At 53.8% G+C, this 23459-nt stretch overlaps 1 protein-coding gene across 1 annotated transcript; it reads left to right on the top strand.

Annotated features, from left to right (window-relative positions):
- The first annotated feature begins 3138 nt into the window (after window positions 1–3138).
- Window positions 3139–10217, top strand: LOC141976800 (uncharacterized). Its single transcript, XM_074937962.1, is given in 3 exon segments — window positions 3139–3278; window positions 4017–4039; window positions 4042–10217. Coding segments are annotated over 3 exon segments (2022 nt in total). The 3' UTR covers window positions 5901–10217.
- Window positions 10218–23459: the final 13242 nt, after the last annotated feature.

Genomic DNA, 23459 nt, shown 5'->3' with positions numbered 1-23459 from the left:
ACCTCATGTCACTGTTCTTGATGTCACTGCTGCATGTTGGTTGCCTGCCCATCAGGGTGACCACCTGTGCCCCTCAGCTCAGCGAGGATAGCTAGCTGGCACATGGAGGCTCTTTTCTTGCTACAACCATGATCCTGGCTTGCAGGGGACTGGCCCAAACCAAACTGTGGGAGTGCCTTGTGTCCAGTAGGGGCATCCATGGGGCCTTAGGCACCAGTTTAACTGAACTGGTTTGCAGTGGTAGTGCTGGTGTGCAGAAGCATGCAGTTCAGACAGACACGTCCCTTACTTGAGGATTTATTAGAGGATACTCTATATTCCAGTAGAGAGGTGAGGATAGAAGTTGATAACTACAGGTAGGAACCAAAGAGAAACAGTCAAACAAAAGAGTCCTATCCAATTACTATATGTAATTTTATATATTACTATATATAAAAACTATATGTATACCCCAAATAATAGTTTAAAGAGAACAGTAAGAGGACCAAAAAATGCCACCATGGCTAAACAACAGAGTAAAAGAGAGAGTTATAGGCAACAAAGATGTCTTTTTAAAAATTGGAAGTCAAATCCTACTGAGGAAAATATAAAGGAGTATAAATTCTGGCAAGTTGAGTGTAAAAGTGTAATGAGGCAGGCCAAAAAAGAATTTGAAGAGCAGCTAACAAAAGACAGCAACTAACAGCAAAAAGGAAATTGTAAGTACATCAGAAGCAGGAAGCCTGTCAAACAATCATTGGAGCTTCTGGATGATCAAGGTGCTAAAGGAGTATTCAAGGAAATAAAGGTTGTTGTGGAGAAGCTAAATTAATTCTTTGCATCAGTCTTCACTGCAGAGGATGTGAGGGAGATTCCCACACCTGAGTCATTCTTTTTAGGTGAGAAATCTGAAGAACTGTCCCAGATTGAGGTGTTGATAGAGGAGGTTTTGGAACAAATTGATAAATTACCATCTCCTCCTGAGAATTTTTTATTGTTTATTCAACCAAGAGTTCTGAAGGAACTCAAATATGAAATTGCAGAAATACTAACCGTGGTATGTAACCTATCGCTTAAATCAGCCTACCAGCTGACTAGAGGATAGCCAATGTAATGCTAATTTTTAAAAAAGGCTCCAGAGGCGATCCTGGCAATTATAGGCTGGTAAGCCTGACTCCAGTACCAGATATATTGGTTGAAATTATAGTAAAGAACAGAATTATCTAGATTAACTAGATTCCTAGTTTGGGAACTGTCAGCAAAGCTTTTTAGAATTCTTTGAGGGAGTTAACAAATGTGCACATGGGTGATCCAGTGGATATTGTGTACTTGGACTTTCAGAAAGCCTTTGACAAGGTCCCTCACCAAAGGCTCTTAAGCAAAGTAAGCAGTTTTGGGATAAGCGGGAAGGTCCTCTCATGGATCAGTAACTGGTTAAAAGATGGGAAACAAAGGGTAGGAATAAATGGTCAGTTTTCACAGTGGAGAGAGGAAAATAGCAGATCTGTATTGGGACCAGTGCTGTTCAACATATTCATAAATGATCTGGAAAAAGGGGTAAACAGTGAGGTGGTAAAGATTCCAGATGATACAAAATTACTCAAGATAGTTAAGTCCAAAGCTGACTCTGAAGAGTTACAGAGGGATCTCACAAAATGAGGTGACAGGCAACAAAATGGCAGATGAAATTCAGTGTTGATAAATGCAAAGTAATACACATTGTAAAACTTAATCCTGACAATACATACAAAACGATGGGGTCTAAATTAGCTGTTACCACTCAAGAAAGAGATCTCTGAAAACATCCACTCAGTGTATAGCAGCAGTCAAAAAAGCTGACAGTGTTATGAATCATTAGGCAAGGATAGGTAATAAGACAGAAAATACCATAATGCCTCTGTATAAATCCATGGTATGCCCACACCTTGAATACTGCATGCGGTTCTGATTGCCCCATCTCAAAAAAGCTATTTTAGAATTGGAAGGGGTACAGAGAAGGGTAACACAAAGATTACACATATGTAACAGCTTCCTTTTAGGGGAGATTAAAAAAACTGGAAATGGTCAGCTTAGAAACGAGATAACGAAGGGGAGATGCAATAGACGTTTGTAAAATCATGACTGGTGTGGAGAAAATGAATGGGCAAGTGTTATTTACCCCTTCACATAACACAAGAACTAGGGGTCACCCAATGTAATGAATAGGCAGCAGGTTTAAAACAATCATAGGGAAGTACTTCTTCATGCAATGCACAGTCAGCCTCTGGAACTCATTGCCAGGGGATGTTATGAATGCCAAAAGTATAACTGGGTTCAAAAATAAATTAGAGAAGCTTGATGGAGGATAGGTCCATCAATGGCTATTATCCAACATGGGCAGGGATGCAACCCCATGCTCAGAGTGTCCCTAAACCTCTGACTGCCATAAACTGGGAGTGGATTACCGGGGATGGATCACTCAAGAATTGCCCTGTTCTGTTCATTCCCTCTGGGGCACCTGGCACTGTCCACTGTCGGAAGGCAGGACACTGGGCTAGATGGACCTTTGGTCGGACCCAGCATGGCCGTTCTTATGGTTGAACGGGCACAACTCTGTGTAGAGACAGGCCCCTGTTGTCCTGGTGCTGCTGAGGAGACCGCGGAGGTGATGGTTGGGACATGGGTGACGCAGGTCCATACTGTCATGCTTGGTGTCATGTGAACTGAGCCTGGCCCTGAAATGCTTTAACAGGATCCTTTCCTGCTGTTGTGGGACCTTTCCGGGGGTGTGGGTGGCCCCAGATAGAGGCATGCAGGCCCCCCAAGCTCCTGAGCCAGTGGGTGCGGGAGGAGTGGGGTTGGATCCTGCCCTGCACAGGGCGTCGGGTATCTTTTGCCTTTCCCTCAGCGTGAGTGAGCTGTGAACTTCCTGGCCTCTGCTGGTGAGAGCCGGCCCCTCCGCACTGGCTGGATGTAGTCATGGCAGGACCTTGCCCCACCACCACCCCTTTTTCCCCTCCCCTCCCCCTCGAATGCAGAAGCTCACTCTTTCTCTGGTGGCCTTGGGTGTGGGCCCCACAGGCTCCCTGCCAGGGAGCGATGTGCTGCCTTGGGCAGCAGGCTCAGCCATCTGGCAGGGGGTTATCGTGCTGGGCGAGCTCATTGGATCCTGCCTGGTCCATGCAGCAGGAGCCAGTGCAGGACAGCTCCCTGCTGCCTGCTCCCCTGGGCCTGCCCCCCATCCCCAAGAGAGTTGCTGAGGCTGATGGGTCCCACCAGAATGAGCTGGACCCAGACTGCCCCCACGGCCGAGGCCTCCAGTCATTCAGGGCAGAGTGCTAGACCCTGGTGCAGTGACCCTGTCCTGAGAGCCCTGTCCTGTCCTGGATACTTCCTCTAGGGGACCACGGGGCGGGGACACCCACACACACAGGGGAGGAGTGGGGGCAAGGGAACCTGGGAACCCCTGGGGAGGGAGAGCATCCTGGAGGGAGCATTATATGGATGTGGGCCACACGTCATCCTGACCATGCTCTGCATCCCCTCCTGTCCCGCTCCTTGTTCTCTACTCCCATCCCTGTCCGTGTGCTTTCCCAGCTCTCACCCACCTAGCTTTGGTTTTCACCCTCCCGCCCCTGGAACGGTTGTGCCCATGTCTGACCTACTCCGTCGCACCCAAGGGGGTGGTAGGACATCATGTGTGGAAACAGCATAGACCAGGGTAATGGCCGATTTGGGATTGGGGGAAAGGGCCATGCCCTGTACACTCTCCTCCCCAAATCATTCACCATGCACCTCCCTCCCCTCCACGTGTCCGGCTGGTGCAGGTGCTGCCCCTGTTCCCTCTCTGCCTCTGGTGAGGTGATTAGCATGGTAACTGCTGCAGGTGAGCCATGGAAAACCCCTTTCTTACTGGGATAGGAGCCTGGAGATTGGGCAGAGAGCTGGGCAGAGGGGGAGGCAGGCTGCAGGGGTAGCGCTAGGGCAGGAGTAGTGGGCCTTGCCAGGGTGAAGGTGGCCGTGCCAGGCTCTTAACTCTCCATCCTGGTCTCTTGCAGAGGATCCTACCTGGGACGGGGGCTGGCACAGTCATGGAGGATGATCCGGCTTCTTCTGCCAGCAAGGCCCCGTCCCCGCTGAGCTGTATCCGGATGGTCCAGGCGGGCTGGTCGGAGAAGGAGGATGCGGCCTGGGAGCAGAGCAGAAGCGTGCAGGATCCAGAGATGGTGGAGAGCTCCCCGGCGCAACCCAGGAGTTCTCCCTCTCCTTGCCCACCCAGCCGGTGCCAAGGGAGGCATAGCCCTGCAACCTGCTGGGACACTGATGGGACAGGCCAGAACCAGAATGGGGGAGAAGAGGAGGTGGTGTCCCCTCTGTGCCGGGAGCCACAGCCCCGCAGGCCGTTCCGGCGGAAGCACCGGCTGTACATGAAGCTGGCCCCTGGCCAGGTCACTGTGTCCCCAAGCCAGGACCGCAGGCAGCCAGCCACTGCTGAGGAGCCAGGGCCCTCCCAGGGCAAAAGGCTGCGGCTGCTGCGAGGCCAAGCCAGCAACTTCCGGAGGAAGAAAAGACCCTTGGAGAATGGCCAGGAGGCGGGGCCTGGTGACGTGGGGCCTTCCCTCCCACTCCCCCAGTGCAGTGGGGAGGAGGGGCAGGACCCTGCACCGGAGGGGGAGGAGGAGGGGCAGGGCTTGGCATTGAAGCGGGAGGAGGAGGAGGGGCAAGGCCTGGCATTGAAGCGGGAGGAGGAGCAAGAGCAGGGCCTGGCATTGGAGTGGGGGGAGGAGGAGGAGGAGGAGGAGGAGAAGAAGTTCGACTCCCCCAGGCTGGCTGGGCCTGGCACCGCCCGCCCCAAGCCGGACTTCGTGCAGCTGATCGATGAGCACGGGATCTACTCCACGGCCAAGCTGGTGCTGGGTGGCGCGGCGGGCGAGCTGGACGAGGGGGTGGTGCTGCCACCACACCTGAGGCGGGCAGGCCCCCAGCTGGAGATCCGGGAGGTGATCGTGGACGACAAGCCCTTTGCGTGCGGCGTGTGCGAGAAGACCTTCAAGCGGGCCTGGGAGCTGTTCAGCCACGAGGTGGTGCACAACGAGGAGCGGCCCTTCCACTGCGACCTCTGCGAGGCCTCCTTCAAGCGCCACTCGGACTTCAAGAGCCACCGCCTGGTGCACACCGAGGAGCGGCCTTTCCACTGCGAGATGTGCGGCAAGAAGTTCAAACGCTCGTCCAACCTCCAGGAGCACCGGCGCATTCACACCGGCGAGCGCCCCTACCAGTGCGCCTGCTGCGACAAGAGCTTCAAGACGCCCTACGAGCTGCAGCGCCACATGCTCACCCACTGCACTGAGAAGCCCTTCAAATGCGGCGACTGCGGGAAGGACTTCCCCACCTCCAACTCGCTGCTGCTGCATCAGCGCCAGCACTGCGACGACAAGCCCCACGTCTGCGGCATCTGCGGCAAGAAGTTCACCTACGGCCACAGCCTCAAGGTGCACGAGCGGGTTCACACCGGCGACCGGCCCTTCGTCTGCCCCATCTGCGGCAAAGGCTTCAAGCAGTCCAACGCCCTCTCCTCGCACGAGCGGGTGCACACCGGCGAGCGTCCCTTCGTCTGCAAGACCTGCGGCAAGGCCTTCAAGCAGTCGTCCTACCTGGTGATCCACGAGCGCTCGCACACGGGCGAGCGGCCCTACAAGTGCGAGGTGTGCCAGAAGGCCTTCGCCCGGCCCTCCCTGCTGCTGCAGCACCACCGGGTGCACAGCGAGGAGCGCCCCTACAAGTGCAGCTTCTGTGACAAGTTCTTCAAGGACCTGGCCTATCTGACGGTGCACGAGAAAGTGCACACGGGCGAGACCCCCTACAAGTGCAGCGTCTGCGACAAGGGCTTCGCCCACCCCTCCAACCTGCTGCAGCACCAGCGCGTGCACCGTGACGGCTGACCCGGCTCTTGCTCCAACGTGCCCCGGCAGGGAGTGCAGCCCAGGCTACGTGCAGCTCCCAGTGGGTGCCGCCCTGGCTGGGCCCTCGTGGGAGACAGCTGCCAGCGGGCACTGTGCCGGCCGGGGGGCCCATGGAGACTACATCTCCCAGTGTGCACTGCGGTCCCTCGTGTGTCAGGGTGAAGCAGTGCATGCTGGGAGGAGCAGTCCAGCCAGCCACACCCCCTCGCGATAAGGGGTGATGAAAGCTCCTATGTGCGCATCGGGTATGGGCTATAGGTCTGCGGAGGGCTGGGTTGCCCTGGCCTGAGTCTCTGCTTGGCTCCAGGGCCCGGTGACCCTTCTCTGGGCATTCCCTGGAGCTCGGGGAAAGGGAAGAATGGTTGGCTTCTCAGCGTCATGTCCCCTGGGAGGGGTTTGCTCCATGCCTGTCATGGGGGCTGGGCTGGAGAGAGAGAAGTCAGGTCGGACAGCAGGGAAAAGCCCCCTGAGCTCTACCCGTCTGCTCAGCAGGGCAACGCTAGATCCAGCTGGGGGGAGCTCCCCCTCCCCACAGGGAGCTGCAGTTTGGTGAATACTGAGCAGGGGACCAGACTGTCTCCTCTGTGCTCCCTGGCTAGGAGGGGGTTTGTGAGCCCCACCTCTGTGCCATCGCCCCATGGCAGCCTCCCGAGAGGGTCAACAAACAGACTGGGCACAGCCAGGGCGGCCCCTCGCCAGGCCCCTTGGGGATGCTCCATCAGCATCCCTGTGGCCCAGTGTTCCTCTCCTTGGATAGCATGGTCCCTGCCAGGGGGTTGCGAGCTGGCAACTCCCCAAGTAGCTGGGAGGGGCTCTCTGGGCTCCTGGGGGAGCCCCAGGCGAATGGGAAAGCAGGCTCCTTCTCGGTCAGCAACAGAGCTCCCAGCTGCCTCCAGCTGAGCGGAGCTTATGCTCGCTGCACACCTCTGACTCATTCCCCCAGTGCAACAGGGAGGCCCATCCACCCGGTTTAGGATGCTGGGTTGCTTTCTTGTGGGAACTGAACCCACAGGGCAAGGGCTGGGCCGCAGCCCCTCCTCTCGTCTGGCATCTGCAGCCCATAGGCGCTGGGATGTGCATGTGACCAAGTCGCACCTATCGCTCCACAGACAGAAGGGGAGGTAACGGGATCAGCTCAAACCTTTTCCCCCCTCTTGGTGTCACAGTAAGAAAACAAGTTACACTAGATCCAGAGCAGGCTCTCTCAGCCTGCACTAAGTGTGAACGCGCCAGAATGGCGTACAATGTGAATTGCAGCCCAGAGCCACTTGCTGCTAGCTGGTGCGAGGCCCACCCCGATGTGCTGTCTGCTCTGCTGGGCTGGAGGGCTCCCTTGGGAACTGGCGAGTTGGCCCGGGGAAGTTCTCAGCTCTGAGTGTCCCTTTGGAGACACAAGAAGGTACAAAGAGGGGTTGAATGAGGCCCCCCTTGCCGGGCTGGTTCCTGGCCCCTCTGTCCTGGGAAGGCAGGAGTTAAAGATGCCAGTCGTGCCAGACTGCAGAGCTGTGCAGCCGGCGGGAGTTTAGGGGGCCCTGCTAGCTGAGCCAGAGCCTGGCCCCTGGGTGACCCACACGAGCCGAGGGGCGGCTGGCACCGGGCCCTGCCTGCCCAGCACAGCAGCTTGTTCTCATGGGATCCTGCACTGCCTTTTGTTACGGAGCGGCCGGGCCGCCCGAGGACAGTACCTCACCCTGGGGAGGGGCTTTCCTGCATTAGCACCAGTCCCAGGGAGTGTCACCCTGCTGGAGCTCTGGTCCCGTCTGTGCTGAGTTACACCGGGCATGGTGTCAGTCACCTCGGCCCTCCAGCCCCCGTCCTGGCAGGACCTGGCTAGTGAGGACGAGGTTCAGTTGCAGCCGTTGGGTGCTGCTGGCCCCTGAGGGTGGACCCAGAGCCAGCAGGCCTGGCTGTGTGGGGAGTAGGCAGCAGGATGTGTCCCCACCACCTCTGTGCTAGTGCTGAGGGAATGTAGATGGGGCTGTGGGGTCCTTGCCCTTGTGTCACACAGCCCTGTTCTCGGGGGTTAGGAGATGTGGAGCCAGTTCCTCAAATGGCCAGTCCTCCTACAGGGACAGCACGGATGGGCCCCCTTTCCTGCACCCATTTAACTCATGCCAACAGGACGCTGGGAGGGGAGTCCCCTGGTTAATGCCCTAGCAGCCTTGTCCCATTTGGGGCTGAGAGAGCTCCTGATCCATCTGCCTCTCCAAGCCTTCTGAGGAGACCCTCAGGGAACCCAGCTCAGGCCCTTTCCTGCCCTTAGCTCCCCCCAGGGCACACAGTGTGTCCCCCACCCCCTGTGAAGTTCCCTTTTAGAACAGGGTCAATGAGGCAGGTGCCCCCCCTGCAGTACCCCCTTCTCTGCTCAAATGGGGTGCGTTCCTGTAGCTAAGGCTGCTCAGAGGGACCCCCAAGCAGAGAAAGGGCAAGAATGTGTGAGATGGGACCAGCGGAGCCACATGTGTAGTAGCAGAAGGGTTTACAGCCTCCCACTCCAGGGGAGCAGGGTGTGGGGCGAGCCAGGTTCTTCTGGGGCTGCTGATTGCGCCCATCAGCCAGCAGTTCTCTCCAGGGCTGCGTTTTGGGGCTGAGTGGGGGGAGGGTTACTGCTAGCGTGGGAAGAGCCTGGGGGGCAGTCCAGAACAGGCCCCTCCCCAATTCAAAGGGCTGTAGCTGAGGTGAAGACGCGCTCAGACACGCAGCTCCTGCAGGGCGGGTGGGAGTCGTGCCAGCCGGTGCTGTGCCTGCGAGGAGATGCCTGCCGGCTCTGGCCACCCAGCAGCAGGGCACCTCGCTGCCCGTGGGTCGTGCCATGCAGCAGGGAGCTCAGCGGAGCAGACGCAGGATCACGTTCGTTACAATGGTGCCTAGGGCTCCGTCGTGCTGGGTGCTGTATGAACTAAGGGGCAGTCTGGATGTGTCCTGCCGGCCTGCTGCAAGATACCCTGCAAGAGCCCAGTTGCTGGGGTGAGGGGCAGGGAGCCGAGGCAGGTGCAGCTGGCTGATGGGGTTGTTCCCCCGCAAGGGGCACTGTCCCCACGGGGTTGGCGCCACTTAATGGGCGGCCCAGGGATGGATGGATGCTAGGGACAGGTCGGTGAGCTGGGCCCACCTAGAACCTGCTGCAGGGAGGAGTAACTTGCCCTGTTGCTGGCGATGGGATGTTCTCCTGTCGTGCACACACCCCTCCAGCCTCTGTGGGGTGCATAGGGGATGTGACCTGGCAGGGGAGGTGGCAGCACTGGGCTCTGCCCCAGGGAGCAGCAGGTAGAGCAGGTCACCCACGCCGTGCCCAGGGAGTTCACCTGACAGCTGCAGCCTGTCGCTGTGTGCTGCATCCCCGTGCTGTGGTGGCCGTGCCCTGCTCCGTTTTAGGCAGTGAGGTGTGGCCCGGTGGGTTGGCACTTGGCAGTGTGCGGCCCATGGTCTGAGGGCACTGTGTTCACGCTGTAGTGGGCATGTTTGGTTCAGCATGTGCCACACCCAATGCGTATAGATTCCAAACACTAATCCCCACCCCTCCGCAGGGGCCGGGCCTGGCTGCTGGATGCCCGGGCCTGGCTGCTGGGTGCCCGGGCCTTGCCGGGGCTGCCCATCCACAGCTGGTTGGCATCTGCAGGGCCTGGCTGAGGACACTATCCCAGCATGCCCGGGGCCCATGCCCTCCTTCAGGAAGTTGGGGGCAGGGCAGCCTCTGGGCACAGATAATTATTTAAGTGGTCATGGGACATTTCAAGTTCCTGGGCAGGTCCTGCATTGCCTGCAGCCAGGAAGGAGTGTGGGGTGGAGGGAATGGGCCCTGCCTGTGCCAGAAACTCATCCAGCCTCGGGGAGAGTCAGGTGCCTCGTCACTACACCGCTGGGCCTGCCTGCTTCACGGGGCAACTGCCAGGCAGCGTCTCTGGGCTCCGGCTGCTGCTAAGCTCCGCTCTGGTTCCTGTGGACTTACGGCTGTGCCTGCCCATCAGCAGGGGGAGGATGGGGAAGGACCTGTCCCAGAGAAGGTCACACTGGGGGCCAGCAAAACCCCCTGCACCCAGACTCACCCTGCATCTGTGCTGGCCTGGAGGTGCCTGGCTCCACACTAAACTCCCCAGCACCGAAGCCATGGGACTCTGTGCGTGGACTCTCACTGCCCTGGGTCCCCCTTTTGTATTGCTACTGTAGGGAAGGGTGGGGGATCCCCGCTCAGCTCCTCGACACTAATTACAGGACAGTTATTTAACTGTGTCTCTGTGTCATCTCTGCTCTGTGGGCCAGGCCTGATCACAGCTATTCCAGGGGGATCTACTGCCACCTGCCCCAGAGCCGCTGGTTTTAAATGTGGGCTCAGTTTGGTGCTTGTGGAAGAGGGGGTAGGGCAGGGACGGGGAGAACGGGCAGGTGTTACCTAATCCACCTCCCAGAGTAATGCTGGTGTCCCAACCCTCAACCCCTGCCTTCCCAGCCCCGAGGTGCCCCTCAATCCTATCCCAGCCCTGGGTCCGTCCCTCCCCAGCTCTGCTGGTGCCCCTCAATCCTGACCCATAGCCCCCTGCTGTCCTAGCCCTCGGCTCCCCTCCCTCCCCCGCCTAGCTCTGCTGATGCCCCTCAATCCTGACCCATAGCCCCCTGTTCATCCCTGGGCTCCCCGCACCCCCTGCCTAGCTCTGCTGGTGCCCCTCAATCCTGACCCATAGCCATCCTCCTCTCCCTCCTGCAGTGCTAGGCCACTCCTGAAAAGCAGGGTGCTGTACAGTGGCTTTGTGACATGCACAAGTGGGCTCCAGCATAAAATGACCCACTTTTATGGCCAAATGCAGAGAGTGGAGCAGGGTCTTGTGTCACAGAAGTGGTGCAAGCTGGAGTGCATCTGTTTGCTCTGTGGGTGGTTGATCTTCCTTGTGTCACAGGTTTCCATGGGGCTCGGCCGAAGGCAGGGCCCCTTATGGCCTGGCTACTGCTTGGAATGGCAACGGTGCTAACCCAAAAGATGCCAACTGTTCCCAACCTTGCCTCTCCGACATCAGTGGAACTGCAGCCTCCTGCCACGGGCATGGGGGGTGGGGTGAGTGTAGGAGCCAGGTTGGTGCTCAGCCTAGTACAACCCTAATGGATAAATGTGGCCTAAATCCATCGGACTGGATTCTGATCTCAGCTCCTCCAGGGTCAAGCCAGAGTCACCCATTCACTGCAGGTCTATAGCAGTGCTGGGTTGTATAGGGCCCTCTGCACTAGCCAGTAGACCATGTAGAAATGAGCCAGCTGCCCAGATTTTGAGCCTGTTTGCAAGCCATGGTCAGGTGTAACTAAGTGAGAGCTTCCCCCATCCCAACACCAGGGGGCCATTGGAATTGATGGCCTCACACAGGGCAAAGAAACCCCCAAGCCTGCACTGAGTATTGCCAGCCCCAGGACTTCAAAAATCATGATTTGGGTCCCTGAAATCATGGGATTGGCTTAAAAATCATGCAGTTAAAAAACCTGGAATTCTTTTTATTTGCTGTGTCTTCTGAGCCTTTAGTGGTCACATTTTGAAGCTTTTCTTTGCAACCACGAGGGCTACAAACCATTTTTAAAAAATAAAAGCTGGAATTCTGGCTTATGCTCATGGTGCCAGCGGCTCAGGCTTTCAGAAATACACAGAATCCTGCCAGACTCACAATGAGATCCTGAGCGTTGCCAGCACTGACATGAGTGTGCCCTAATGCAGTGATGGTGCCTGAGTCTGCAGCCAGCCTGGCTTTCCAGAGGGGTGTGAACCAGCCCCATTCATCTCAGTGGGGTGTTGATTCTGAAGTGTAAGGATGGCAATGCAAGTTGTCAGCACTGTTCATTGGGGTCCCAGCTCTTCACGGTAGAGGCAGCATGCAGCTATTCACTGCTCGAGACAAGTTGCTCTTGGGGTGGGGTGCTGAGAAGGGCTGCTGTGCTGCTGGTGGGAAGGGGGATCATGCTGCCCCAGAGGCTTGTACCTGGTGTATTGTGCCTCAAGTCTGAGCCCGTTTCTGTAGCTGGCTGCCCTTGGCGCAGCACGTTCACCAGGGGCCTGTGAGCTGAGGAATTGCTGCCATTATGTGGAGTAGGTCTCTGGCCTGTGCCAAACAGGAACTCAGGCTAGATGATCACAGTGGTCCCTTCTGGCCTTGGGCTATAGGAATTTCACTGCCCCCCAAATAATGCTGTGGGGGACCCTCAGATGGTGACTCTCCTTAGCTCCATTGAGGGCAGGCAGCCCAATTCCTCTCAGCCTTTGGGGTGTGCTGGGAGCCCCTTCCCCATCCATGAAATGCCAGCGAACCAGCTTCCTGAGCTGACAGCAGGGGGCACTCTGGGTTCAAATAACCAACACGCTCTCACAGCTCAGTGTGCCTCAGGGCCCTAGAAGCTGCCTTTAGCCCCTGGCTCTCAGTGCAGACCCCTGGCCAGCTGGCGCTGAGCTGTTTGGGGTAACTCACTTGGAGGGGTTTAGCACTGACTGAAAAGCTCCTAGCTTGGGACCATTTCTAGACACATCCCCAGACCCTGTGCTGTGCCCCAGAGCTGCCCGTCCAGTTGGGGTGATGCTCATTTTGCTCCTTCTTTCTAAGACAGTATTTTTGCCACCAACTCAGGTCCTCATTGGGGTTTCACACCAGCCCCGCCGTGCCCCTCTCTTGGTTACCAATGGGCCATAGAAATAGCACAGGCTGCATCCTCCTCTGGCATGCTGCAGGCATGCTGGGTCTTGCAGTTACCTCTCGCACCTGATCAGCCTTGCGTGCCTGTGGGACTGTGTTTTGAATTTGGCCCTCTCCAGCGCTGGAGAAAGGCACAGACCCCTGTGCCCAGGGCTCATCTCCTGAAACTATGGGATGACAATTGGATGACATTTTTCAGGCCTTTTGAGTTGGGGAGAAAGGCTTGGAAATGTGACCTGCCTGAGTGTGCAGGGAGCCTGTGACAAGAGCTCCCAGAGGTGTGCTCTGTGACACTCGCCGTTCTGGTTGGGCACCAGCAACACCTCCCCAGCAGAGGGCCCGTTGTTCGCTGCTGCCTTCCTGTTGTGGCTCTGCTGGGATGGCTCGCAAAGCCCCCCCCCCCACCCCTCCAGCCCCCAGAGCTCTCTGCTTAGGCATGCAGGGGCTGAACCAAACAGGACGTGTGGCAATTCCCTGACGAACCCAGTGGGGGGACCCCGGCAATTGCCAAGCAATGAGCGGCAGGGCCATGTCCTAGGGGCAGGCCTGTGGGGTGTGCCTAGGGCTCTGTCGCCCCTGCTGGTGTCCTGTGAGCTGGTGCGGATGTGTAGGTTTCATCCCCCCTGCCAATTCAGCCAAGAAGTCTGGAGGTTTAGAGTCAGGCTGGGGGCTCTTGTGCACCAACAACCCCTAGGGAAGCCAGTCCCAGGATATTAGAGGCGTCACTCCCCCCCCTGCTATCATGGTGCCTCCCACTGTGTGTGTCCCCAGCCAGAGCACCTGGCCTGCAGCTCCAAGCCTCCCGCACCCTCCCCTGCAGCAGCATAGCCAAGGACCCAGTGGGCAGCTGTGCGTGTCAAGATCTCATTCCCATGGGGGGCTCTTTCCCATCTGGATTGTTTTACTGCTCAAAAAGAGCAGCTCCAGGACTCTCCCACAGTGCCAGACGATAGCCCCTGGAGGCTGGAACATGCCCTGCTCCCTTCATTACACAGCACAAGTAGTCACAAACACAACCTGGCTAATACCCACCGACCCTGTCCCATGCCTACCCCCACGCCGACCTCTCACTCACTCAGTGCTAGAAATGTACTGAGGGACTGTTCTGTTTAACCCAGGGCAGTTTGAGTCTTCTCCATTTGAAAAAAATAAAACCTGCCTCTGTCAAGAAAAGCACAAAAGCAAAAGGAAACAAACTGCAAAACATTCTAATGAGCATCATCATCATCATCAAAGTAATGCAGATGTGCAATCTCTCTTGATTTAGGCTTTTCACTTCTGTTTCAATTTCTTTTATTGACATGGGAAAAGCCCAGCCTAGGATCATAAGATTTTAATTTTTTACAACATACAGACAAAATAGCCATTACTAAATACACACACCCTAGCAAATCTCTCTTCGTTTCCATTAATTTTTTGATCAATATTGTGCCTTATAACCTAACAAGCCCCTGCTCTAGTTTTGAGGAGTCTGTCAAACCACTGCACTGCCACTAATTAAAACTTTTTTTATCAGAATCATTTTCCCACCAAAAAATGGGATTTAGTCAAAAATATTTTTGTAGGAAAATGTTCTTTTCAAACTATTATTTGGGATAAAGGTGACAGGATTTTGGACAGCTGAGGAGCGAGCATAACTGGCAGCAATTGGAAATAAAAAAAAATAGATTAAAATGCAACATATGCAGACAAACAAACAGGGCGGGTGAGGGGGGGGGGGAATCTTCATTAAAAGTTGTAGGTGAAAAATGACCAAACTCAAACAGTTTGCAAATCTCAGAGTTTGTTCATTAGAAGTTCCCAACCAGACAAAAAGGAGGGAACTTCTTAGGGGAAAAGCAGCCTGAATTCTGCAGCACGTTCAAAGGGATTCAAAAGTTGGGGGACATTTCCCGCTCATCTGAAATGCACCATGGGGCAGTTCAATCATTTGCGGGGATTTTATTGCTTAGGTTTCTGAAATAAGGATTTGGGCTCATTAGATGCTAGAGAGTAGGCGGGAGGGGAATCAATTTCTTCAATCAGTATCTTAAAAACAGCTTTGCTGTGGTTGGACATGGTGCCAGAAATTTTAAACTGCCCTAGCTTAACAACAAGAGCTGTTGAATTTCTGCCAAGTTTCTCGCTTACGTATGTTCCTTTTGAACCCTGGAGCTGCGCATTTCTTCGTACTTTAACTTCAGCACATTTTCCCTGAAGTTCTTTTTGCCTTCAAAGATTTCCAGTCCATACTCAAGTTCGTTCAGGTTGTTGTCAAAGGGGTTGGAGAACATGGAGATAAATGAGAACCTGTCTGACTCATAGGTGAAGATTCCTGCAATCCCCCAAGTGCTGAAGTTCCTTTTCACAAACACACAGGTCTCCTTGCTTTGGGGACCGATAGATGGTGGGACAGGACTGAAGGTGTGACCGCTGTAACAGAAAACGCTGTGGGGAGATAGGAAATTGACTTGTTATGTTGCACCCTCAACAGTGGATTACTATAATCACTAGCTGTTAGCAAAGCAGACATGACGTTTGATCCCCAGAATGAACGGGCTGATTGTACTCCATGCATGGAGCAGGAAGTTCCATCTCCTTGGGTTAACCCACTTTGGGGCTGTAGCTATGCAGTTCCCCAGCTGTCTTTCCCTGAACAAGAAGTCAGCTTCTAGTGTCTGCGTTTAGCCAGGAATGTCTCACCAGGTCTGGCTGATATTTGTAGATTCAAAGATCTTTTCCCTTAAAAAGTCATTCCCTGTGGACTTTCACTTGAAGACCTTTGCCCTGACACTATCTGGCATTTGATATGGTAGCACCTGCCCAATATCTTTATTTACACATACCAAAATAGTAAGTAGCAAATATCAAAGTGGCACAATGCACCCTTAACTCTGCCCCTGGTGGAGATGCACAATGCCCTTGATTCTTCTTTATCCTTCCTTTTTTATTGAATCATCTGTTTTCAGGCCCCTGCTGGACGAAGGCCTTCCCTATTTAAGCACCACTTTCTTCAATCTTGCGCCCTTCCCATCCAAGCAGCTCCCCGTCCCACCTACTTTAGAGAGACATGGTGGGAGAGGTGATAGAGGTGATAGAGACAAGCTTTTGAGCTACACAAAATAAAGAGGCTTTGTGAAAAGAAACTAGATGGGAGCTGACGTTTGGGGAAGCTACCGAGAGAAATATACACTGCTCTAGATGTACAGAGAGAGCATCTGGAAATAAGCATTCTGTCAGGTATGGAAATCATCAGTTCACCCCATTTGAGACCCCAGATATGTAAGTAAATCAGAAAATGTCTAGAAAGATGTGATTAGATTTATCTCTGTTTATTTCTTACTGGCTAGTGGACTCCTCTGTGCTAACCCCAAATACTTTTGCTTGTAACCTTTAAGCTGGACCTCAAGAAGGTTATTCTTGATGTTTAATTTTTGTAAGTGGGTTTTTAAAATCTAGCAAAAGCCTAAGTTCCAGATGTATTTTCTTTCTTTTTGTTTTTAATAAAATGTACCTTTTTTGAGAACAGGATTGGGTTTTTGTGTCCTCAGAGGTTTGTGCATATATTGTTTGATTAGCTGCTGCCAACAGCTGATTTCCTTTGTTTACTTTCTCAGCTCTTCCCCAGAGGGGTGTGTGAAAGGCTTGAGGGTACCACACAGGGAGGAATTCCCAAGTCCTTCCTTGGTCCAAAGGAGTTTTTTGCCCTTGGGTGGTGGCAGCATCTACCCATCCAAGGTCAGAGAGAAGTTTAATACAAGCCTGGAGTGGCTAGTGTTAATTCGAAGTGCCAGAGTGGGGAATCAGCCTTGGCAGCTCTCACAGGTTCTGTCTTCACTGCACAGATAATCCTGCCTCTTACCCAGGTTTTAGCCCAAACCCCCACCATCTACACAGAGACCCTCTGAGGGGGGGCTGGAACTAGGAGTGCTGGGGCTGTGGCAGCACCCCTCGGCTTGAAGTGGTTTCCATCATATCCAGGGTTTACAGTTTGGTTCAATGGCTCTCAGCCCCCCCACTATACAAATTGTTCCAGTGCGCTGCCCTCTGACCAGGGTTCGCAGGGGCTTTAAGCCCATGCTAGCTGACCCAGGTCAGGAGGGGAGGGGGTTTAGAGCCTGTGTCCAGACTGAACAGTGCCCCGGGGCTGGGCTCCAGACCCAAAACAGCCAGGGGCCAGGTGGAACCGGTGACCTAGGGAGGCTGTGGGATCCCCATCAATGGAGGTTTTTAAGGACAGGTTGGACAAACCCCTGCCAGGGATGGTCTAGATTTATAGGGTCCTGCTTCAGCGTGGAGGATGGGCTAGATGACCTCTTGAGATCCCTTCCAACCCTACATTTCTCTGATGTCTGTGACTTGTCTTCACCACCAATTGTTCCGAATAGTTCAGCCAGAAATCTCTCTGGATGCCAAGGAAAGGTAAAGCCCCCTTTGGAATAGTAGTAAGCAGCATCAGCATTTAGAAGTGAGCATCTCGGGCGAATGCCTGGGGGAGTCGGAGCAGAGGAAGAGGAAAAAAGGGGAAAAACCAGATCCAAAACAGCCAGGGACCAGGCCGAACAGCGCCCTGGGCCGGGCTACAGACTGAACAGTGCCATTATTGCTGAAATTTGTACTTCCATTTTCCATATTTATATTAACACCAACAAAAAATCCATTTAGTGAAAGTTGTAGCAGGCGCTCAGCCAAACCGTACTGGCAGGGCACAAGGCATGTGCATTCCTTTCCACGTCCATACCGTCATGCTGTATGCTGTATCCAACATAGCGTCATGTTGGATCCAGACAACCACAGACCTTGTTGAGCAAGTGAGTGCCAAGCTCCCTCCTTCAGGCTCAGCAGAAGAAGTAATAAAGCCCCTTTAGGTACTAGAGACAACTGCAAACAATGGGCTATGAGCAGGGATGGGGGTGTTTCCCCAGTTGCAGATGCGAGGGCTGGGATATTGGGTGCAGGCTGTGGGGACTGGAGCCAGGAAGCCAGGAGGAGAACAGAGAGACCAAGTTACCGGGACATGGGTGGTTGTGCCTACTGGTTAGAACAGGAGTCAGTAGCCAGTGTAAGCGGCGGAATGGTCCTGTTACTGTGGGGAAATTTGGATAGTGAAAGGATCTGAGTCCTCGCTCCCACTCTCTTCACCCAGAGGCCTGCCTGACCTCGAGGGCTCCCCTTACACTCTCTTGTGTGGCAGAGTCCTCGTAACCCCGACAAGGCTGGGCCCAGGATTCCTGGGGGGCTTGACCCCCAACCTTGTCGTGGTCACTTAAGGTGTCCCCACTCTGGTGTACTATCTCCGCACTGGACACTTCCCTGACCCACTGATCATTACATACAGTTCAAGCAAATACAATTTATTAAACAGCAACTGTAAGACAAATAAGGGGAAATGGAAGAGGTTAAAGGAACAAGGGATCCCACACTGTGGGCATGGGGAACACCACAAACAGCCGTCGCTGGGACATGAGACAAGGTCACAGTCTGTTCCTCCCATGTCCCAGGCCTTCCTCCCAGGCCCTGGCTGCGCTCCAGTGATATTGTGGGTCAGACACTTGCTCTGGTGGTGGCCACATGCCCTCAGGTGCTAGGTGGCAGGACCCTTCTCCCCAGCATTGTCCCTCCTGTCAGGGTCACGACCCCCCTCCCAGTCCAGCCTTCATGGTCCTCTTGTCTGACATGTCCCTGCATTGTGCCCTCTGCCCAGGGCCCCCTGCTTGGCCCCAGCCACTTGCTGCACCCAGCTCCGGTGTTACTCATGTCCCGGCCAGGGTCTGCTGTCCCGGCTCTGGCCCCGCAGCTCATCCCTTGCTCCCAATCGGCACGACTGGTCTGCACTGCTCCAGCTCCAGCTCCCCAGCTCCGCCTCCAGCTCAGCTCGGGCTGCTGCTCTCCTCTTAGCCCTGCCCTGCTCTGGCTCAGTCAACTGCAGCTCACTCCGAGGACGGGGCCCCGGGCTCCTGACTCCTTCATTGGCCTGCCTGCTCTGCCAATCCAGCTGACCTGGAGTGTTGTCCTCTCCCCATTGTCCCTGGGGACTGTCAGTCTCAGTGTCTCCCCTTTCTCTTGGCATTGGAAAAGGACCCACTGAAAAAAACCACTATGATTCAGTGAAAGCTCAACAGCCCCCTGACATTAGGAATCAAGGTCCAGGGGCAGAGGAGGAGTCAGAGTCCAGATGCCAGAGCCCAGGAAACTGGAGCCGAGGGTCAGGTCGGGGCTACCTGATGTGAGGCATGGCGGGAGCAGGGCTGGAACCAGGCAGGAGTACGGCTAGGAACAAGCAGGAGCAGCGCCTATCGCAGCCCTGGGCGAATGTTTTGAGCAGCTGCTGTTGCTGGGCTCAGGAGCCGGGCTGCTGACTCTTCCAATCAGTCAGGCGGCGTAGCCAGACAGGCAACCTGCTACAGGCCAGCCACGCTCTTTCCATTGCCCAGAGACTGGCTTTGATGCAGGCTCGGCTTCGTGACACAGAGCTTCTTGGGCACAGAGCTCGCTGGAGGGGTAGACTCGGGGATTGCACAGTGAGGAAGCTGCCTGCTGCTGTTAGACTCTGAGGTGCTCAGGGAAACCAGGATGACACTGAGAATCTCCCTGACTCGTCTCACAGATTTTCGTCCTAACAGAAATGCCCTGTAAAGCCCTGAATATCAGTTGAACAACTCAGTCCCAAAGGGGCTGCCCTCTGGCTCTCGCTGCCCTCTCTAACAGAGACCAAACAGCAACACACCCTGCAATGGCATCCAACTCGCTAGCTGGTGCAAACCTGTCACAGGGGCCCCTGAGCACTGTTAAGGCAGAGTAGCTTCCCCACCGGCCAGAGCGGCTGATAGCCAGGTGGGCAGATCTGTGTGTCTGAGCTTCTGTGGGCCCCATTAAGGGTTTGTGCCGGAGAGCGAGTGGGATAGAATTGGAGGACGTGTGGGTTTTTTGGAGGGTAGAAGCCATGACCCACAGCATTGTGGGTAATGTGCAAATACACAAGTCTTTCCTTTTAACGCCTCATCTCCCTCCTTTTAAGGCTTGGGTGGGTGGGTACATCCCGATGCCATCACTAAACTAAGTAGTTGTCTGTGTGAACATAATTTGCCTTTCCTGACCTTGTCCTGGAGCCACGTCCCAAAGAGGCTCTTCCCAGCCACTCAGTTCTTGTTCCCTTTCAGTCCTCCTGTTGCTTCCCAGGTGCCCCTGTAACCCAGTGGGGAGTGTGTGTCACAGATGTCCCTCCATGCCAATCCACAGAGGAGATGAATTGCCTGCTCCCCTCAATGCCACCTGGTAAAATTGTGTACATCCTGGTTCATCAAAGAGTGTTGTGTCAGGTATTAAAGGAAGGCTGATGTCACGCTGGTTGTGAATATCATCGTAAAATATATGTGCAGCTACTATGTAAGGAGTTATGTCTATATACTGGAATTATCTTCTGAGCATTTGTATCAAGAAAGGATTGAGCCCCAGCAGAGATGAAAAGTTAGTTTCCTGCCAGACGAGAGATGTTTATCCATCTGGTGCAATATAAATTGGGTGTTGTCTCGTTCACAGTCACTAGCACCAGTCTGCACCAAACGCAGATGAAGGATTGTGAGATTTAACAGGAAGGGAAGAACAGCAGGGGGGAAAGAGTTATATCTGGGGGTGCACTGCAAAGGTTTCCTGGACTGTAACTGGGGGACACAGAAAGGGCCCTGTTATCCTGCCTGATAGCAGTAGATGGCAGCACATTCATGAAAACGGGATCACAACCAGATATGCCCACCTGGCTGTCAGCCGCTCTGGGCGGTGCGAAGAGTGGGCGTGTTTATGCAAAACCAGTCTTTTCCCAAAGGATTCCCCCAGCTCATCACTAGATAGCAGGGGAGAGCTCACTCAGACCCTGCTGACACAGATTGCAATGAAGTGATAGATTTTCAAGGATGACAAAACATTTTCCCAGGAGCATAACTGGATTCCCGTAACTGTGACAAACCTCTTTCACTTTCATTTTATTCTCTCTTGGACACAGAGGCTGCTTTGCTCAGATCAGGGATGCCCCTATAAATGGTTCCCATGGTATGCACATGTATGGTGTGAGCCAGGGAGATCCCAGTCACCACCAAACCCTATGGAGCCACCCCTGCTTCAGCCACTGAGCCCCACACATCAGCCCGCTGAGTCCACAGTACTCTTAGCCCCCGCTGGGTAGCAGAGTAAGCTGGATGGGTCCATCCTGAGTGGCACTGAAACCTCCATGTGCCAGGTCACAATGCCACTTGGTTTGGGGGGGCTCCTCAGACAAGGATCTGGGGCAAACTGCACTGTGCTTAAAATGTGCATACAGCTGCAAGCACTGTAGCTCACATGTGCAACGCACCATGGAGACTGAAACCAGAGGCCTGAATACATCTGGGCATGCTGGGTGTTGCTGCGAGGAAACAGCTGTTGGACATTCTGCCCGTCAGAACACAGGGCTGGGGTCACCTGCACTTCTGCACCATGGGGGCTGCACTGCACAGGGGTAACCCAGAGCTCAGCAGCTGCAGTACCCACCATGCCCTGGTCCAATGTAGCAGGGAGGGGAAGATCCCCGAGAAGCCAGAAAGCTGGCGTGGATGGTGCTGGAGGGTCTCAGGGTCAGGGGCCTTGCACTTTTTACTGGCCATAAGGGTCCGGGGTGGGGGAAGGGTTGGAGAGGAATGAGTGGAGGATGGTGTGATGGGTTGGGTCACAGAGACCCCGTTGGGACTTCCACCTGATGTCCTGAGACTATCTCTGAGCCCTTTTTCTTTTTTGTCAGTTTGGGCCTCCAGAAGCCTGCCTTGTTGAGCCAGACGCGCTAGCCTGCTGCAAACACAGACCCAGGTTTGAACCACATCCCGCAAAAGCTGCAGACTTAACTGAAAACAGCTTAGCAAGTGCTCCTGTCTCTAGCACCTGGACACCCAGCTCCCAATGGGATCCAAACCCCAAATAAATCCGTTTTACTCTGTATAAAGCTTATACAGGTAAACTCATAAAGTGTCCACCATCTATAATATTGATAGATATGCACAGCTGTTTGCTCTCCCCGGAATTAATTACTTGCTCCGGGTTAATTAATAAGTAAAAGTGATTTTATTAAATATAAAAAGTAGGATTTAAGTGGTTCCAAGTAATAACAGACAGAACAAAGTAAATTAGGAAGCAAAATAAAACAAAAACATGTAAGTCTAAGCCTAATACAGTAAGAAACTGATTACAGCTAAATCTCACCCTCAGTGATGTTCCAATAAGCTTTCACAGACTAGACTCCTCTCTAATCTGGGCCCAATCCTTTCCCCTGGTACAGTCCTTGTTCCAGCTCAGGTGGTAGCTAGGGGATTTCTCATGACTGCAGCCCCCTTTGTTCTGTTCCACCGCCTTATATGCCTTTGGCACAAGGCAGGAATCTTTTGTCTCTTTGGGTCCCCACCCCTCCTTCTAAATGGAAAAGCATCAGGTTTAAGATGGATTCCAGTACCAGGTGACATGGTCACATGTTCTGTGAGACCCCAAGCCTTCATTCTTCCCGGCCTGACTCAGGAAGACTTAAAAGTAAACAGAGCCATCTACAGTCAATTGTCCTAGTTGATAGGAGTCATCAAGATTCTAAACCACAATTAATGGCCCACACTTTGCATAACTATAATAGGACCTCAGAGTTATATTTTATATTCCTAGTTTCAGATACAAGAATGATACATTCATACAAATAGGATGAACACACGCAGTAGATTATAAGCTTTGTAATGATATGTCACAAGAGACCTTTTGCATGAAGCATATTCCAGTTACATTATATTCACACTCATTAGCATATTTTCATAAAATCATATGGAGTGCAATGTCACAGACGGGCCTCATGGTAAGGGGTAGTGCGAGGGTGGGGAATCAGGGGGAAGGGGCAGCATAAAGGCAGGGCATCTGAGAGAAGGAGTGGCACGAGGGTGGGGCATCAGGTGAAGGGGTGGTGTGGGGAAGGGAGCCTAGGGAGAAGGGGCGGCACAGGGGTTTGGGCGCTGCTTTTAGGGACCTTCTGCCGTTCCTGCTCGGGGTCACCACATATCCCACATCATTGCGGAGTCTCATCTTAGCCATGCTTTGGTCTGTCACTATCACAGCTCTGTCCCCTCCCCAGGCAGTGTGGGAACTCTCGGTTCAGATACACTCAGCTCCACCTCCTGCCCTTCCTTTGGCTCCGTGTTACACTTCCTCTCAACAGTGGCTCTCTGGAGCATGTCTATAGGGATCCAGCCACCTCCCGCTGCCTCTCCCACACCAGGCACACTGTGAGATGTCAGCCCAGGGCTCAGTTCAACCTGGCTGTAAGGTTACATACCAGGTCCTTTCCCCAGACAAAACTAAACACACTGACCGTGTAAACCTCGTAACACCATGGCAGTGTAACCCCAAAAACCCCTTTATGCCAACTGGCAAAGGGCACAGACTCTGCTTACACTAGAAAAACACGAGAAGAAGAACAGCAGATGTGTACTAACCAATGCACAGGGTTGCGGGTTCGCCTTAAGGTGAAATAGGCATTAAAGTTGTCATCGTCCTACATTCTGAGGTTGCCCCCGAAGCTGAGGTTTGTTTCCTTTTTATGCCCCTATTCCTTACACCCACCTATTTCTGAGACCATATTCAATTAAGTCTTGGCCTCTAAGCCACACGCGTCATTCCTGCTGCCTGTATGGGGTTACAGTTATTCTTGTACGCAGTCGCACAGACAGCTAGTTTTCTGTACAATGTGGTTGATGAAGGCTGACTAAATAAAGCCTCTGTGGTCTAGACCGGGGTAGTCAATAGGATTACTGCGGGCCAAATCTGGACCACCAGACACTTTTGAATGGACCCCAAAATCTTTTTATTTTCTTATTATCATTATTATTATTTTTGTATTTTCTCT

The sequence above is a fragment of the Natator depressus genome, chromosome 23 (assembly GCF_965152275.1).
Source record: "Natator depressus isolate rNatDep1 chromosome 23, rNatDep2.hap1, whole genome shotgun sequence".
NCBI lineage: Eukaryota > Metazoa > Chordata > Testudines > Cheloniidae > Natator > Natator depressus.
Note: the sequence above shows the minus strand (reverse complement) of the source record. Positions and strands in the feature narration are given on the sequence as shown.